Genomic DNA, 19,188 nt, shown 5'->3' with positions numbered 1-19,188 from the left:
CCGAGCTGCCAACTCGTTTGGAAGGGCGGTCAATTTGAACTCGAAAGAAATTAATGTTTTCTCATTGCAAATTGTGTAAAATACAATAGCTTTCAAAGGGAGCTTTCAAAAGGAGGGTTTCAAAAAATTTAAAAAAATTAATAAATGGTAAATGCTTAATTAATTATAATAAAATAAATTAAATTTTTTTAACAAAAAATGTATTAAGTTCCATTTAGGCTTTAACTAGTTTTTTTAGTAGGTTAATCGGGCGTAAGTTTTTGGTTCATGGCTATTAAAAAATATTATTCCGGGTTCAAAACGATTTGTTTTTAAAACCTTGTCTATAAACTAGCTAAATAAGCTGCAAAACTTTCAAGTGCAATGCAAAAAACTTCTTATCAGAGCAAAGCTGAGCTGAGCTAAGCTTCCTGAACTATAGTAGTTTTTAATAAAATAGTAATTTAGTGATTTCAGTATCGCTTGAAGCCTCGTGCATGTGCAAAGTAGTTATTTTGACATTACTAGTAAAATGGAAAAGGAGCTGTTGATAATCTTTATGATAGTCTCAGTTATTCCGTGGTCCTTCAGTGCTACGGTCTCTAGTGCGAAAAAGAAGGAACCACCTATAAAAGATTGTACACGAGATGTGAAAAACAAATCGGAAATGTGCCATAATACTACCCAAATCCCAGTTCAACTAGTAAATCAGACGGTTACTGCCAAGCCCAAGTTGGCAGAATTTCAAATAGATGCACATAAGACAATCAGCATCAGTAAAGATGATCTCAACGATCTGTTGGATGTTTATATGGACAAACTAGCCGAGAATGCAGCCACGATCCATGACAAAGAGAACGAGATAATCAATTTACAGTCCCGGAACAAATCCGATGAGGATCAACTAAAAAAATATCAAGAGCAATTGGAAACGTGTCAGATACAAAATACAACACTAACAAGCACGTTGAGCGCAAGGGATGAACAGATTAAGGGTCTGCTATTGAAAACAAGTATTTACGAGACGAGATTAAAGCGAAAACAAAATCTTTTGGCATTGCATAAGAAGCAAAATGCAAGCAACGCAGCAGCGATAAACGAGCTGAAAGCTCGAGTCAAAGTTTTGGCGTACAAGCTAAGGGAGAGGAAAGATGATCTATTGGCCGACTGGGAGGCGGCAACAAATAGTTGTTTGCCCCACAATAAAATATCTGGAATTCATTTAATGCAATTGCCCGATTTTCGACCGTTTTTGGTGGCCTGCGAGGGCAACGGCTGGACGGTGATTCAGCGCCGCATGGACGGATCTGTGAATTTCTATCGCAATTGGAATGAATATCGCAACGGCTTTGGCAAACTGAACGGCGAGTTTTTCATCGGGCTGGAAAAACTGCACAGGTTAACGGCATTTCAGCCCCATGAGCTTTTCGTATCGTTGCGCCTCTTCAATGGCAGCCATCGCGTCGCTTTCTACGACGACTTTATCATTGGCAACGAGACTGAGGGCTACGAGCTGAAATTACTGGGCAATTTCCATGGCAATGCCAGCGATGCAATGCGCACACATGACAAAATGAAATTCTCAACCTATGATCGGGATCACGATGAATTCACTCACATCAACTGCGCCGAATATCATCACGGGGCGTGGTGGTACGACTTCTGCTCTCGCAGGTGGGTGTGGTATAGAAGCTATAAATGACTATAAATTGATGCCATAAAAATACAAATGTATTAGAGAAAACTGAATACTTTATAAATATCTATATATATATATAATATACTAAGGAAAAGTAGAATTTTTTATGAACTATTACGATACTAATATCGTAAAAAAATTTATAATAAAAATCAGATAAGCATAATATGCTATAAAAATTATGATTTGCTCTAAAAATACTACAAAAATAAAAATCTTTATTTTTAGTAAATATAACTAAATAATTGCTATAGAATAATGACTTGCTCTAAAAAAACTCGCATGCTTTACTATAAAAAATAATTATAAATATATTTCAGCATATATATATTTAAAATAAATATTATTTTGATATAATTTTAGCAATCTCAATGGAAAATACTTTAAAACACAAACGGACAATGAACAAGGAATCTTTTGGGATCAATGGTACAGCTTCAAGTCGTTGAAGTCTGTGCAAATGCTGATACGACCAAAGAATGTTAAAATTTAAATAAATTTGATATCAAACATTAAATGACCGAAGATCATTGTGCCGAGCGATAAGTGCCACAATTATTTCCACACCCATTGGCAGACGAATCAATGATGCAATTAATTTTCCATTCATTCCATTTCATTGCCACAATAAGATCATTTCAATTAGGTTGGTGCATTATTCTGTGGAAATGAGCATCGGAAATGGGTCTTTGAAATTAATAGGTTTGTATACTCGTATACTGATGCCTTGTCGTTATTTCATTATCTGATTTATCAATAAATATAGCTGCTGCCAGAATAAACAATTTTTATAGCAAATATTTACACATCATATTTTTATGTATATATATTTATGTATATATTTTGATGCATATAGAGTTATATATAAAATAGTGGGTGTTAACCGGCTTTGCGCGGCTCTTATCTTTAAATATTCTGAATCGCTGTCCATGACTTAACCTATCCAAAATATATGTAATCTGTAATACATTTATTAATAATTTAGTCTTATCCAACTAAACTCAAGCAATCAAAGTGTGTCTTGAAAGTTGTGTTAATATTTAGCTTAAAATTATTTATTATTATTCTAATAAAACATATATGTATATGAAGCCTGTTGGAGCCTAAGATGACGTACAAGCTATATAAATTATAGCAAGTAAATATGTTTCAGATTTCAGCTGCATAAATTTAATTTAGTTAACAGTAAATAAATAGTATACATAGATATATGTCTGCTTAAATATCAAGATTATGTATTGTTATAACTAAGCTGAGATCGTTTTCTTAAAAGATCTATCAACTATTGTTTGTGATATTTTGTATAATTTAAGTTAGCTTTTAGCCAGGCTTATGTAGACTAGGCAGATCACTTGGTGGTATTTAGACGATATGATAAGTACACGAGTTCTCTAGTGAGTAGTGAGTATCTCTCTAAGTACATGCCAAATTAAACTGACTGACTGCCTGTAATGGCTGCGTAAATACATAGATTAGATGGCTGCTGGAGTGTCTTGTCTTGGCTGCTCCTCGACTTCCACTTCCACCTCCTCCAGCTGCTGCTGCTGCTGCTGCTCTTCCTCCTGCTGTTGCTCTGAAGTGTGCTCACGTTTTCTGTGCCAGCGCAAACTGGCGAACTGTGCGAAGCGCTTGCCACAAGCTCCACACTTGTACTTCTTCACGGCCAGATGGAGTTCGGTGTGCTTCTTGAGGTTGCCATATGTGGTAAAGGTCTTGCCGCAGACGGTGCACAAATGCTTGCGTATATTCAGATGGGCGTTCATGTGATCGGTGAAACGGTTCTTCTCATAGAAGCCCTTGTCGCAGATGGGACAATGGAACGACGACTGATTGAGATGCGTGCGTCGATGTATGTCGAAGAACGACCACGTCTTAAAGGACTTGCCGCACAGATCACAGATGTAGGGTCGTTCGCCCGTGTGCGTCCGCATGTGTATGGCCACCTCGGTGGAGGTGGCAAAGCGCTTGTCGCACTGCTCGCAGGCATAGGGAAAGTCGTGTCTGTGCCGCCTAATGTGCACCGTCAGATTACAGGGCATTTGAAAGCCCTTGCCGCACAGCGTGCAAATGAAGGGCTGTGTGCCATCGTGCGCCGCCCGATGCACTTTGTATTGATCGCAGGTCTTCACTAGCTCGCTGCACACATCGCAGCGAAAGGGACCCAGATTCGGCTCAAGAAACTGCCCAAGTTTCGCATGCAGCAAGGAAATACTGCTGCAACCGGCGACATTTGTGAGGATTTTGCGTTTCTGTGCTGAGAAATCCTTACGCAACTCGAACAGCGTCTTCTCCAGCTCGGCTGTTGTGTAGGCGCACTGAAACGTGGTATTGAGCTCCTCCAGCATTTGGCCCAAGGCCTGAGTGCGATATGCATTGGAGCGGAAGTCAGGATGATCTACATCCCATAAGGCTGGATAGTTGCGATAGATCTCCACGAACTGCAGCTGATCCTCCTGCAATTCGAAACGAATGCTGCTGGCATCAATGAACTTCGTGCGACGATACGATTCCACAACGCCCTTTTTCTAAAAGCAATCCACTTAATATTAAAGTTATTCGATGAGGTCAGCTCCTGCTACTAACCTTGTTTATCTTATTGAAGATCTGCTCCTGCAGTATCTTTTGCAGAAAGTCCAGCTCGTCGTAGCACCAGAGCTTGGGCAAATAGAGACCCTTGTGCTTGATCACCATGCGCAGTTCCTTGCGATAGCGCGTGCGCAGCTTCTGCAACTCCTTGAAGCAGTCCTCGCCGCTCATCTCGTAGTTGAGCTCCTCCAAGAGCTCAGCTGATATCTCCCGGTATAGCTCCTTCTTGCAGCAGTTATTGTAGTCAAAGTGTTGCGGATTCCACAGACTCTCCTGGCGTCTGAAGCCATCTATCAAACAGCTCAGCACTTCACGATATTGCGCTGACTTTGTGGTCGATTCGCTATCTGTTTCACTTGACTTTTCACTCTCCGCTGATTCGCTCTGCGAAGACGATGTTAGAATATGCATTATTCTTTGGGTTTCTTTTTTTGATCAATCTTCAATAACTGCCTGCCTGGAGGATGATGAATCCTCTCTGCAAACTCTAACAAGCAGCTTGCCAAGCTCAAGATGCTTGACTGCAACTGAAACCCTTTCTTGGACTCCTTCTTGCCCCTTTTTCTTTGCCTCTCTTACCAAGCAGAGGAGACACAACTGACAAACTACTTAAGAAATAGACCCAAATTCAGGCAAACTTGTCACGCATGAAACCCTAAAGGAATGAGCTCAATATTCCGGATGAGTTTCAGGAGGTACTTTTAGACCTCTGATGATTTTCAGAATGCAGCCTCCTTAGCTTACCTTATCTTCTCTCACGGCTGTCTATGACTAGATAGATCAGAAACATGTTTTTAATATGCAAACTGGAAACCCAATCACCCGGGTCGGGGAACCCAATTTACCCTTTTGTAAAGCCAATACCCTCACCTCTATCTCTCGGATCAAGCGAACTACCCTAAACAGTCCTATGGCTATGACTTAAGCTTTTGCCTTTGCCTCTTCCTCTTGCTCTGTCTCTCACTGTGTGAAAATAATCTTTCAGTTCGAGCAGCTAATCGACCCAGCCACCCCATCCATTTATCTTCTGCCTTACCTTTGCCTCCCGCTCGGCTCGCTTGGCTTCAATGACGCCGCGCAGGAAGTGCATCTTCTCAAAGTACCACAGACGCGACTTGTATTTGCCGCCCAATGCGTTCAGTTTGCTGAGCTCGCGGCGATAGCGGCCGCGCAGCTCCTTAAGCACGGCGAAGACTTCGGCGCCGGTTAACGGTATCTGAAAGACGGCCTGCAAGGGCGCGGCCAATTCGTTGTAGACGCTGCGCTTGGCATTGTATTTGTAGTCTGGATGTTTGGGATTCCAAAGCTTTTCGCTGCGCTCATAGGCCACCAGCAGAGAGCAGACAAATTCGCGATTGCGTTCAAGTTCGCGACGCGTGCGCTGCATGGGAGGGGGATGAAGAGCGGGTGGGAGAGAGAGGGAGAGAGAGTTAAAAGAAGTTGTTGTTGCGGTTGTCGTTGACGTAGCTCACCAGCTTCAAGTCTACGCTGCTGGCCACGCTGCTGGTGGGCGAGTTGGGCGGCATTGGCGTTGGGGGCGTGGCTGGCGGCGTTAGTTCCAGCACATTCTGCTCCATATGCTGGCACTGTTGTTGTAGTTGTAATTGCAACTGCTGCAGCTGTTGTTGTTGCGGCTGTTGCTGTTGTTGCTCTACAGCTGCTGTTGCGGTTTGCTTTTCCGCGTCGCGCAGCTTGCGCTGCATTGCCTGGCAAAAAGAATAAATAATTCGCATGTGTAAATAAATTCGTATCTTACGGATACGCACGCATAAATAGAGTCATATGATCGTGTCTTCACTTCACGTGTTTACATTGAACAAAGAATGAAAAAAAGGGAAAGTCTCCAGCCGCCTACGCCCGGCCCCAGCCCCGCCCTGCTACACCCCGAACAAGTGTAAATAGCTGCGGCTATTGGCCTTTAGGAACTGTGTGGGCTCTCGTCATCGACATGGCTTATCGCACACAGCTTTTACAACTGTAACAAGCTGCCCCTATATATGTATACATATATCTATATATATATATAAATATATATATATATCTAAAGTTGTTTTGTACTTCGTCAAAAATATGTTTGCATTTACATTGCTTTCATTTGTTTGTATTGTCCATGGAATTTTATGAATTATTCAAGGGTATATCGCGTGTCTCATACAATGTGCTTCCTCTTCTTCTTTTCCTACTTTAAGATCAGTTTCAAGCAGCTTTATCAGCTACGCACAACAATAGAAAAATAATTTATGTAATAAAAGTCTTTCAAAGCAATCTCAGCTGCAGCTTAGTGAAATAGTTTCCACTTGTGTATACCCTGTATTTTGCAGTTTGTGTTGGAAAACGAAGTTTGGGAAGTTTTTGAAGAAAAACCATTGGTTTTCAGTATTTAACTGGAGAGCAGCTTTTCATGCGCGTGTATATTTTTATATATTTTTTAAAATATATTTTCATTAATATATTTTTATATATATTTTTTTAAATATATTATTTTATATATTTTTGTTTACATATATTTTTATATATATTTTTTTTATATATATTTTTTAATATATATTTTTTTAAATATATATTTTTTTATATATATTTTTTAAAATATATTTTTTTATATATATTTTTTTTTAATATATATTTTTTAAAATATATTATTATATATATATATTTTTTACATATATTTTTTTATATATATTTTTTTGTATATATTTTTTATATATATTTTTTTTTATATATTTTTTTATATATTTTATATATATATATTTTTTAATATATATTTTTATATATAATTTTTTTATATGTATTTTTTAATATATTCTTTATTATATTATTTTTAGAGCAAGCATTTTTTTTATGGTCGAATAACAAAATTTCGTTAAAATTCCATAAAAATCGAATTGATATTTCACTTGTTGTAGATAAAGTCAAATTACTTCCTAGTGAAACTAGAACTTTATTTCCAGTTTGAACGCAGAGGCTTGGATAGAATTACATTAGACGAAGTATAGCCATCTGGGACTCAAGTGTTGGCGGCGAACATGACAACAATTTTTCCATTCCAGAAAGTAGCTCAAACTCTTTATTATTTTTACATTAAAAAACTATAGCTCTCTATGCATCCGGATCTATCTGGTAATCATAAATATGAGAATAGTTTCGTTTAAGCTCGTTTCTTGAAAGGGTATATTGGCTCATATAATAAATGTGTTTTTGAAGTGTTTAAGCTTCAAAGAGTTATGAGTTATGGCAATGTTTTAAAGGAGTTTAGGTTGGGTATGCCATGTATAAGTTTGCTTTCTTCTCAATATATATCTTTATATGTTCCAAAAGTGAACTAAAAGCATAAGTGTGCCACTTATCGTTTAACTTAACCTGCATCTACAAAAGAAAAATTAACTTAAAAATATTTAAAAAATAAGCCGAATACATTCAAGTGGCGCACTCCTGACTGTAGCTTGATCCTGGCTCGTTTAACAACATTTGCCATACTTTAGGCAGTATATCAGAGACAGCAAGTACAGGGTATCTGTAATTCCATCGTTACAAGCTTAGGAGATATGTTTTCTGTTTCATTCTGTGCATCGGGCCATAATCGCAAAATGGAAGTTGTCGCCTGATTGTCGTGAATTAAGGCGACAAGTGCTGCAATTGTTGACCCGCTTTTATAGGCTTTGTTTCTCGATTTTTCCTTTCGGTTTGCTCGATTTTCAATAACTGCTGTTGGCCCTTACAGCGAATCAATAAAAATAACTGATTGCAGTTAAAGAACAATTGCACGCAGCCAATTGGGAGAGTATGAAAAGGCGAACTCACTTTACGAAACATTTCTGATTGAAGACAAAGTCTGCGAGGCACTCAATCAGAGATAATATTTTGGATATAGGCAGTCAATGCTCAACTCGGACTAAGCGCGTTAAGTGAAACCTATTGACTGCCTTAAGCAAACCGTGACCTTTTCAACATTAATCAATGGCATTTCGCCATTTGTTAATTAAGCAAGTGAAGCACTGCAGACCTTGGCCCCAATTGAAAGTGAAAAGAGGAAATCAAAGAACAGCCAACAGACAGCTCGAACCCAAGCACCATACCCAAGTCCAAACCTGAAAAACACCCCATAGCAGACACAGCCTACATCCAACCCAAAACTACCCAAAACTGAACTACATTTTGCAGTAAATAAAGTACACAAACATTTAGCTTGCGTTGTTGTTGTTGTTGTTGCTCGCCCTTAGGGCCAGCACGTTGTCTGCCAGGTAAAAATAAAAAACAGCTAAGTGGGGACTGCACGACTAGTCTATACCCTGAACAGCTAGATTGCTTGGCGTAGACTGCTTTCCATATACATAGATAGACAGAACTACATAGCAGGCATAAAGAAGGAGCTATATAGGAGAGCTATAGGAGAAGGAGCTATATATGTAGGGATTCTTAACTTTCAGCAATTTCTCATTTTCATTTTCATTTTGGCCTAAAGCTTAGCATAGTTTAATCAGATTTTTAGCACACTAAAAAGGTCTTATATATGAATCTGCAGTTACGCTGAAATAATTAAGGTTTTGTTATCGATTTTAAGTTGAATATGGAACAAGTTATCGATAAACGAAGTTGAGCTGAAGCTATAGACTTAGATCTTATAGATCTCTAGATGGGCGCAGGCAGATAAACAATTTGCTGGACAGGAAGAACAGCTTCAGATTCAGACTCAAGAATAAAAAAAATTTGAGTCTCAGCCACGCCTTCTCCATAGCCCATACACCCTGTTAGCACATTCGCACAGCTTGCAGGGTATAGCAATTGTGAGTTCTAAGGGTGGGGCACACATGGGCTCTGTTGCATGCCACATTCAGCTAGTCCATATACATATGTACATGGATCCAGCGTATATATAGTATATATAGGTAGCTTCGGCAAATGGCTGAGCAGCTGTTTCTGTTGATTTCTGCAGCGGAGGCGCGCAATTTGCAGAGCGTGCCAAAACAATGGCAGCAAACTATAAAATAGAATGGAAAACGCTCGGGCGATGACGTTCGCAACGTTGGACTCTTAGAGATTGGGTTTGGTTTGTCAAATTGGGTGTGGCATGGTGGCGTGGTGGCATAAAGGGGGCTTGACCGCTGGCCACTATTGATGGGGCGTCTGCGTCACGGACGGCGTCTGTGTTTACTGAACACGCAATTGAAATAATTGATCCAGTTAACAAAATTGCATAAAAATTCAATAAAAAGGCAGCCACAACAACAGCGGAGACTCGGAACGGAACGAATTGAAACCTGATCGCAGACCCATTTATCGAGTTTATTTACATACACATACATACGTGCATACACAAGTATGCAAAAGGGTCGAAAATTCATTAGAAATCTGTAGAGTGAATGATGGAACACAAGAAATACCTAAAACTGAAAAGTTTATCCAACTGAAGAATCGAAAGAAACTATAATTTGTGGACTGAAGTTAAAACTTGATTAAGCAAAGCGTGGGCTTATCTAGAGCTCTGGCTGACAGTGGTTGACTGAGAAGCAGAACTAACTTATGCAAAGTAAATGTTAGATGATTGATTGATTGATTGAATAAGTAGTAAACTCTGCAGGCTTGAGCTAATGTAGGTTATAGAGAAATATTTCACATGTAATTATGGAATATTCATTAATTGATTGATTGATTGATAGATTTATTGAGCGCTTGTTTGACTGATGGATTGAATAACTAATCAGATATAATTAACTCATTTAAAATAGATGTGTGCTAGATTTATGGAGTACTTCAACGACTAATGTAAAATATAGATTGCATGATTGATTGACTGATTGATTGACTTTAATAAAATAAGCAGCATGTTTTTATTTATTTAAAGTAAGTGCAAGCTGTAATGCAGTCATGGCATATTTCAATGTTTGATTGATTGATTGATTGATTGATTGATTGATTGATTGACTGTTTGATAGAGTTATTAGCTTAAAAGCAATAATTTCTTATGTAAATTTAGTGAATAATAGCTTTGTGGAATATTTGACAAATATCTTTGGAAGGTTGCTTGATTGACTGACTGACTGATTGACTGGCAAAGTAAAAAACTTAAGAGCACTAATTTACTTACATATATGAAGCAAGTGCAAGTGGTGAGATAGAGTTTTGAATAAGCTATGATTGATTGCATGATTAACTGATTGACTGATTGCTTGATTGACCAATTGATTGATTGATGTTAATTGGGTTTATATTGGATTCAGGGAATATTCTACTGAAAGAGGGGAAAATTGCACCTGAAGCTGTGTAAAAAATTAATTATATAAAATTATTTTAAATAATATAAGAAAATGTTTAAAAAAATAAACAAAAAAAATAATTATATTATTTAAAATGAATAATTATATAGAAACCCTTGAGCAGGGTATAATTCGTTGCCAATTTGATCAGTTAGTCAAGTTATATAATATGTTTGCGTTTCAGAATGTTTGCTGATAAGAGTCATCCATATCGATATCATGCATGGAGTGCCGAATGGACTCCGGAGCAGAGCAGCGCTGAGCAGCTGCGTCATCGTCGTCGACCTCGAGCTGTATTGTTATAATTTGAGTGTGTTTTGTGCTGTTAACAGTGGCTGCCATATGATGGAGCTCCGTTGATGTTTTCGATGTCGCTGCTCAATTAAAAATGATTGTTTATTGCATTTGCCACTAGAGCAGACGACACAGATGACACAAAATATGCGGGTAACGCAATCAATTCCTTTGATGATGATGATGCAGACGACGCTGCGGCTCTACAAATTAATCAAATGGCATTTCTCGACTGCAGCGCCAATTGCTGATTATCAGATGGCAAAGCTAAGGGGCGTGGCAATTAGAGGGCGTTCGCTAAATGAAATCCATGAAAACAAGGTGTGGGCGGGTCGCAGTGGGTGCTGGGTGTTGGCTGTTGGCCATCGGCAAGCGGCATTGCCTTTGTGCTGCCACAAGCCAAAGCAAATAAAAGATTCATGCTAATGCCATTAAACACACATTTAATACCCTTATAAAACATTTGGCCTGGAAAATGGCCTCAAAACGCTGTCAGAGAGTCGACAAATTGCATTAAATATTGTTGAAACTTTTCGCTTTTGTTTATTTACTTTAAAGCCGAGTGTGTGCCACGATTTGATTGATTAAAAAACCCGTTAAGGGGCGACTTCAGTTGGGGCTTTGCTAATCAATAACTCATATCTAGAACTACTAAGGCGACACACTGCGAAAAGACCTGTTCCTCTTCATGACCAGCAGCTCTTACATGGCAGCTCGCAGCGCTTATTTGTATGCTACATAAACAAAATAAGCTCAAAGTGCCATAAAAGAGGAACAGTTTAATATGTTCGTATGATAATCGCTGACAAACAGCCACGTCAAAAGACCACGAGACATGCAAGACCTAAATCCAGGTTGCACAATCACTGATGGACCAATGGATACCCTAGGCAAGGTGTGAATAGCTTAGCTACGATTGTAGAACAGAATAAGAATATTCGTTAGACTTTTGGAAACCCTAATCCTAGGAACACATACTAGAGCAAAAAAGCAAAAAAAAGACTGATCGACTACTAGATACCCTAAAATGAAATTAATTTAATTTAATTTAAATCTATTGTCTATTGTCTATCGTCTATCGTCTATCGTCTATCGTCTATCGTCTATCGTCTATCGTCTATCGTCTATCGTCTATCGTCTATCGTCTATCGTCTATCGTCTATCGTCTATCGTTTATCGTCTATCGTCTATCGTCTATCGTCTATCGTTTATCGTCTATTGTCTATCGTCTATCGTTTATCGTCTATTGTCTATTGTCTATCGTCTATCGTCTATCGTCTATCGTCTATCGTCTATCGTCTATCGTCTATCGTCTATCGTCTACCATCTATCGTCTATCATTTATCTTCTAACTTCTTTTTTCTATCTTCTATCTTCTATCTGTTATCTTCCCTCACTCTCTCTTTAATTTCTCTGAATTCCCTATTAACAGTGTCTCGCCCACTCACGTGTTATCGATATCTGAATGAGCCAATTGTTTATTATCACAACCTATCTAGCCATTATTGTAGAGTATATACACATATACCAAGCGACCCCCATAACAGTCGTAAAAGGTAAAGCTAAGCATTTGTGACGTAATCGCAGCTAAAAGTGTTGCGAGACACGTGTGGACAAAGAATACTGTCTATCGATCCGGGCACTACTCGAAAAGCTGAAATCACATAGATAATGCTCTAAGTATTCGATGCAATCAATTTTTGCACCTAATGCGGCGATATTAACTTATTTGGTTCACGCTACGAGAACGAAAAACTAAAAACTAAAAGCAAATAAAATTTCATCAGTCAGTCACAAGGCAGGTAGTAATTTAATTAGACTGATTATAAAGCTGAGACGATAAATCAGCTGATCGATCAGTGCAGGCCCCTGGGACAGGCGTTGGTTGTGCGTGGGTGAAATCGAACCAAAAACAAAAAAAAACCAACTGCGGCTATCTTTAAAGCGAAAGGAAAACAAGTTTAAGTCGCAGCATTAAAAATATGCTAAATGAATAATTTAGTGCAACATGTTAATTATTTAATAAGTGTAGCTGATAAAAAGCTTAGGTGCGAAAAAGCAAGAACGAGAGAGAGAGAGAGAGAGACATCGATCATAAAAGACAAGAAGTCATTTAGATTAGCTTGAACTAGAAGACAAATAAAAGGAATCCTTGAAACTTATTAATCAAATAAATATAAAAAATATTTATATTTTATTTTATGTATTGGAGCATGAGCAACACCTGTCCATACAGGGCGTTAGCTTTAATCTTAATTTAAGGCTATCATAAATTAGGCAAAGATTAGCTGTAATTCGCATTTTATCAAGTCAAGTGTAAAGAATTATCAATTCTTAGGAAAGTAGGAAGGTGACACTAAGAAATGAAATATTTTAAGAATATGTATATATAGAAAGAGAGAGCCAGACAGGGAGGGAGAGAGAGAAAGAGATAAAATGAGAGAGAGATCGAAGGAGAGAGATAAAATGAGAGAGAAAGAGACAGAGAGACGAGAGAGAGAAAGAGAGAGAGAGACAGACAGAGAGAGAGAGAGAGAGAGAGAGAGAGAGAGAGAAGAGAGAGAGAGAGAGAGAGGGAGAGAGAGAGGAGACAGAGAGAGAGAGAGAGAGAGAGAGAGATAGATAGAGAGACACAGATAGATGAGAAGAGAGAGATAGACATATAGAGAGAGAAGAGAGACAGAGAGATAAGAGAGATAGGACAGAGAGAGAGAGAGAGAGATTAAGAGAGAGACTAGACAAGGATACGAGAGAGAACCGTAGAGATAGATTAGATAGGGAGAGAGAGAGATTCGAATGCAGATCTCTCGAAGAGATAACAGGAAGATCTCTAGGTAGATAGAAATAGAGAGGAGACGAGATAAGAGAGAGACCGGAGAAGAGAAGAGAGGAGAAGAGAGAGAGAGAGAAAGAGAGAAAGAGATATAGATAGATAGAGAGAGAGAGATAGATAGATAAATAGATAGATAGATCTACATATAGATACAGAGAGAGAGAGAGAGAGAAATTGATAGAGAGCGATAGATCGATAGATAGAGAGTCACAGATCGATATATAGAGCTAATTGAACTGATCAATTGAAATACCACTGAGACTAACATTATGAAGTCCACAGGTTGCGAGAGACGTCGAAGTTAGTTCTAAGCATCTTCAGTCAAACTTTTTAGCCAAATTTCAATTGTTTTCTGCGGATCATAATTTATAGAGGCTCTTATACTAATGTACACATATATGGTCTACAATATTATGATTTCCACACTCCGATACTTCAGACGTTCAATGATTTATGCGCCTCAATCGAGAAACATTGCGATAGGTGTTTGTTCGCTTTGTTTTTTATGACAAGTGCTCTAAAAATACCAATTTACCGGTGTTTAAATGTACATTAAAAGCTGCTTAGCCCAATGGGAGAGCTGTGGCACACACGTTCGCTTTCCTTATCTATTGAGCCGTTTCAATAGCGACGAACAAAAATTGAAACGAAATTGTTTTATTGCCCACAACTTGAGCTGATATCGGCGGCGACGTCGTCGTCGATGAGTAAGAGATTCTCTTTTGGGATTGGGATAGAGTCGTATGATCTATGAAATTGCAACGGATTTTAATCTCAAGTGGCAAGAACTCTACTTTCCTATAGATAATAAATGGAAAATTTTCAGAATTATATAAGTTAAAAAAAGTAGTAGATAACGTGACTCTAAGTTAACCCAAATAAATGAAATGTGAAGAAATTCAAAAACGAAAAATAAATCAAATACTTCAACTTGGCTCCACTGTGCATACCCCATATATATACATATATAGGGAATGTCTGCCTAATCGAAGCATAGATAATTTGCTTCGTTGTTTACTTTCCTGGTTTATAGATAATAGTAACGTCAACGTTAACAGGCAAATGTGCCCCCAGACCTATTGATAAAAAATAAAACAAAAACAAAAAACCAACTAAGAACCTTGCAACTGACTGCTTAATACTCGCTCAAGCTGCTTTAAGATTTTCAAAATTGCTGTTTTCCAATTTAAAACGTTTCGAAATCATATTCTTGATGTCAGAAACTGTGCCAGATAGAAGGTATTCTGAATTTGATATAGCCCAAGTCTATTTAGTGAACACTGCAGGATTAATCCACTTGAAAGAAGCTTTTAGCTGGGAAAAACATTTACAAAAGATATGTATATACATACATAACCTCTAAATACACTTTATATATATCACATATCACCCAATATAGAGCTCTAGAGCTGTAGTCTTAGTTGTCAAAGCAAAAAAGGAATATTTATTTTCAGTCTAATTAAGCTCGCTTCAGATATAAACTTCATATACTTTTATACAATAATCAAATTACTTTCTAAACTCTCTTTCAATTCTCAATTAATTCAATATAAACATAAATTTTATCCCAAACCTATATACTCTGTTTGCACATCAGGAGCGGGTATGCATAAAAATAAAAGAGCTTGCCTCTGCCATCTATGTAGTGGCTATTACGCGTAATTGTATAGAAACTTCTGTGAGTAGCCACGTCTGGGGCTGGGGCAGTAGTATCAACAACAATTGTATTTCCATGAGTTCCATGTAGTCTGATATCGAAAGCAGCGTTAAGGCAGGGAGGGGTTAAGCGATAATGCAGCCTGGATTCAATGTAGTATAAATAGAGCAAAAACTTTCAATGAAAATGACGACAAAGTTCTTTATTACCAAATATCTATTAAATGCGAAATCTCAGTGATTGTGCGAAAATAATATTAAATATATATATTCTATATAAATATTTTCGATGAATCACACTTTTCTGCGAATTGTATAAACTGCCCTCTCATTGTGCATGCAGTTTTCCAGGCCACAATTTAATATTTATATTTTTACAAAATACAATTTTTACATACTTTCGATGCTCTTCAGAATGTGTTATATATATACATACAATTTATATAAATTCACTTTAATTATCATATTTATGAGCACAAATATAGCCGTTTACTGTCAAAAGAAATCCAAGCAAAAAAGGTCAAAGTTTGAAATTTTATTTCATTTAAGTAAATTCTTATTTAAAATTTAATCTTTTGGTTTTATGCTTGTTTAAGCAGTGAAAAGTGGGTATATTAGCTTTTGGGCAAACTCTGTATAACTGTTCATTCAGCTGTATGTATAAAATATATATATCTTGAACGAATGTTCTGCAGTCAACGACATTCCATGTCTGTCTATGGGCACAGTATTTACTCGCTATATATATATATATATATATAAATATAAAAAATTGATATGTTCTAAAAATGTTATATTTATATGAAGACCAAATTTGGAATGAAAATAAGTAAAAAGCTCTGCTGCAAATGTTGTGCCAAATATAGATTGTGGATATTGAAATCGAAACGTAAAACGAGGCTATACTTTAATAACTTTTGGCTGGCTGCCGATTTGAAAGCTGTGAACGTGTATTATGCCGTCAGTAGCTGCCGATTGGCATGTTACTTTTCACTTATATATATATATAGTAAATACACATATTTTTAAAATTGAAATAGCACAAGTCTCCAGCCAGCCGATCGGGCCTATATCGACTCAGCTCGTCAACCTGAACAAGAATATATAGCTTACAATGTCCTACTTTTATATAGCCAGAATTGCCATTTTCACTGGGCTTCTCTAAGCACTTATATATAAATCTTCTTTATAATGTCAACTCAGTTAAATATGGTTAATTTATGGCTTTTAAAACATTATTGTTTTATTCAAATTATGTGAAATGTTAAAATGGCTAGTTTACTACTATTTTACTCGGTTTTTTATGAGTGACAAAATCAGCGCAAAGCAAAAAATAAATCGAAGTTTGTTTTGTTTTGTTTTTAATTTATTTTCTAATTCTCTTTTTGCTCAAATACATTAATCGAAGGCTTTTTCTCCACGCTTATGCTGTATTTATTTTGTGAGCACCTTAATTTATTATGTTGTTCGCTCTGAGCTATAAAAGTTTTTTTTTTATTTTTTTGCTATTTTAGCTTTTGTCGTAGATTTTTTTTTTTTGGCGTCAGTATATAGTATTTCCACAAAAAAAATATTTTTTGTCGAAACCAAAACAAGTGAAAATCCAAAGAAAAAAAAATCTACGTCGCGCGTAAAAATAGCGAATACTCTCGCTGCTGAAGCTGATGAAGTGCGTCTGCCTACGCCCCTGCCGCCTCGCCCTGGCGAAACAGTTCCCAAGGCTGAATATCGGGATAAACGAGGACGTAAACAACATGTAATGAATGGCCAAAGACTGCACCTCGACTGAGACATACCCTGCTTTGTTATGCACAAAATGTTGGCATCAATCGAAACGAAAAATCTTTCCATAAAAAAATTCTATTTTTGATTTTCAAATTGTCTGGCTTGCTGGAACTCGACTATGGTATACCCTACATGTGCATAAATGTTATATAAATTTATAAATAATCCTTATCTTTATATATATAGCCATAATATACCAACTTTCTAACAAATTAAAAGAGTGCTCGTAGCAAATGTAACTAAAATCGAATTAAAAAGCAAAGCCAAAGTTAAAGTGTTTAACGAGCAGTGCATACACCACTCGCTGCATGGACATAGGGTATGCTATAAATGCGACACAGTTTTTCGTATTTTGTGGCGGCTGCTGCTGCTGCTGCTGACATTGCCGTTGCCGCTGCCACTAATGCGCCGTTATTTTGAAGGTCGAGCGACCACTGTTGAACCTATTTGCAAAGGGCCAGAATAACGGAAACCCCTTTTCTTGTTCTTTGCACAACAACAAGGAAAACAACGGCAGCCAAATGACCGCAGGGGCGGGATAGCGCGGGCACGAGGAATGAGGGGTAGGCAAGAATCAACGATTAACTTACCACGCGCCGTGTCTCATAACGGGGATGGGCGACTACACTGACAGCGCCACTGGACTCCGCCTCGTACGTGCTCGCGTTCGCTTGTGTGTGTGTGCCTGCATTTGCATGCGTGTGCGTGTGCGTCTGTGTGTGTGCCTGTGTGTGTGCGACTGTTGAAGAACAGACCTCATGCAATATTTCAAATGGATCTATCGAGTGCAGTCGGGCGTTCTGCTCGCATCGCGAAATGTCAGCCGATGGCGGTGGCGAGGGTGGCAATGGATTTTCCATAACGTAAACGAAGTCCATTTCGGCAGGTGTTGTTGTTGCTGCTGCTGCCGTGTTGTTTAGCTGCAATAGCGCAGCATTGTTGTTGCTTGTCTTTGGCAGCGCCTGTGCAGGCAGCGCTGATGCCTGCGCAATGTTAACCAGGTCTAGGCCCATGTCCATGTCTAGCAGCCCCATTGTAGCCTGCGCCTCATTCCAATTGGGCGGGTTCTTTGTGCGTTTTGTGGCCATTGGAGTAGGTGTTGTATTCAGCGCCGTCGTCGACGTCGTTGTTGTTGTTGTTGCTGCTGCTGTTGTTGTCGTTGGCTCACCTTCGAGATGCATATCCATTATCATTAGATTTAAATCGGTTTGCGTTGTTTGTTCAATTTTCGTATCGGCTCCCTCGTAGCGCCGGCGCAGTTCCTGCATGTGATGGCCGCGTATGTGATCTATGAAAACCGAAAATTGTAGGCAAATGGCCGGGCAGAAGGCGCAATTGAAACCAAAACATTGTACGTCCGGCGATGTGGTTATCTCTCCGCACTTGTGAAAGTATGCGTAATCCTCGAGCTGCCAATGGAACGATTGCGGCGCCAACGGTTCAGCCTCAACTGCTGGCTGTAGCGATAATATTGAATTTGTTATTTCGACCGCCATCTCACATGAATTAGTTAGTATTATTATTATTAATTGTTTGGCCGCGTCAACCACACAACACTCCTTAAACGGCTCCTAATCAGAATATTCCCTATTTTATTAATTTATGATTTTTATTGCTTCGCTGCGCGCGCCTACACGACAAACGAAACAATCAAAAAGGTGAGCGGACAAGTGTAAAAGTGATGCGGAGACCGCTTATTAGGAATGCGTTCGTTGCAAACAGCCGGCAAACGAAAACTGTTGTTGTGCTCGCAAGTTCTCTTCTCTTATAAGAATGCCGAACGCCATGTACACATACGCTAACAAGGTGACTCACTGCGCAGTTCCATTACTTTGGCGCTCTCGGAGCGCGTGACGTCACAAGCTTGAATAAAGTATTTTGCATGTAATTATGTTTAATTTTACATTAAAAATAATAAAACTTAATTATTTTTTATTAATCTCTAGCAAACATATTTTGGCACAAAATATTAAAACAGTGATTTAAATTAAGATTAATCGTTGGGTTTCTTTTGTGTAGCCCTCGTAATTTAGATTGATGTCGCCCTGGTAAATGTGAACGAATCACATCTTTTTGAGCTTTTCAAAGTTTATGAACTACTGATC

At 38.1% G+C, this 19,188-nt stretch overlaps 2 protein-coding genes across 2 annotated transcripts; one reads left to right on the top strand and one right to left on the bottom strand.

Annotated features, from left to right (window-relative positions):
* Positions 1 to 473: 473 nt before the first annotated feature.
* LOC111597105 (fibrinogen-like protein 1) lies at positions 474 to 2,447 on the top strand. The gene is made up of 2 exons (XM_023311647.2): positions 474 to 1,653; positions 2,042 to 2,447. The coding sequence occupies exons 1-2, from the start codon at positions 512 to 514 to the stop codon at positions 2,169 to 2,171; spliced, it is 1,272 nt and encodes a 423-aa protein (XP_023167415.2). The 5' UTR covers positions 474 to 511; the 3' UTR covers positions 2,172 to 2,447.
* Positions 2,448 to 2,895: 448 nt separating this feature from the next.
* Positions 2,896 to 18,711, bottom strand: LOC111597103. Its single transcript, XM_023311646.2, has 5 exons — positions 17,674 to 18,711; positions 5,737 to 5,970; positions 5,301 to 5,645; positions 4,262 to 4,648; positions 2,896 to 4,203 (listed from the first exon to the last, which is right to left on the bottom strand). The coding sequence occupies exons 1-5, from the start codon at positions 18,577 to 18,579 to the stop codon at positions 3,151 to 3,153; spliced, it is 2,925 nt and encodes a 974-aa protein (XP_023167414.2). The 5' UTR covers positions 18,580 to 18,711; the 3' UTR covers positions 2,896 to 3,150.
* Between the last annotated feature and the right edge of the window lie 477 nt (positions 18,712 to 19,188).

The sequence above is a fragment of the Drosophila hydei genome, unplaced genomic scaffold (genome assembly GCF_003285905.1).
Source record: "Drosophila hydei strain 15085-1641.00,03,60 unplaced genomic scaffold, DhydRS2 tig00000060-arrow-pilon, whole genome shotgun sequence".
NCBI lineage: Eukaryota > Metazoa > Arthropoda > Insecta > Diptera > Drosophilidae > Drosophila > Drosophila hydei.
Note: the sequence above shows the minus strand (reverse complement) of the source record. Positions and strands in the feature narration are given on the sequence as shown.

Bases quoted from the DNA above. Each gene is read 5' to 3' on its own strand.
- LOC111597105 (XM_023311647.2), top strand. From the start codon at position 512: ATGGAAAAGGAGCTGTTGATAATCTTTATGATAGTCTCAGTTATTCCG. The intron at 1,654-2,041 runs GTGGGTGTGGTA...ATATAATTTTAG, and splicing joins TACGACTTCTGCTCTCGCAG to CAATCTCAATGGAAAATACT.
- LOC111597103 (XM_023311646.2), bottom strand. From the start codon at position 18,579: ATGGCGGTCGAAATAACAAATTCAATATTATCGCTACAGCCAGCAGTT. The intron at 5,971-17,673 runs GTAAGTTAATCG...TCTTTTTGCCAG, and splicing joins GTTATGAGACACGGCGCGTG to GCAATGCAGCGCAAGCTGCG. The intron at 4,204-4,261 runs GTTAGTAGCAGG...GATTGCTTTTAG, and splicing joins TCTTCAATAAGATAAACAAG to AAAAAGGGCGTTGTGGAATC.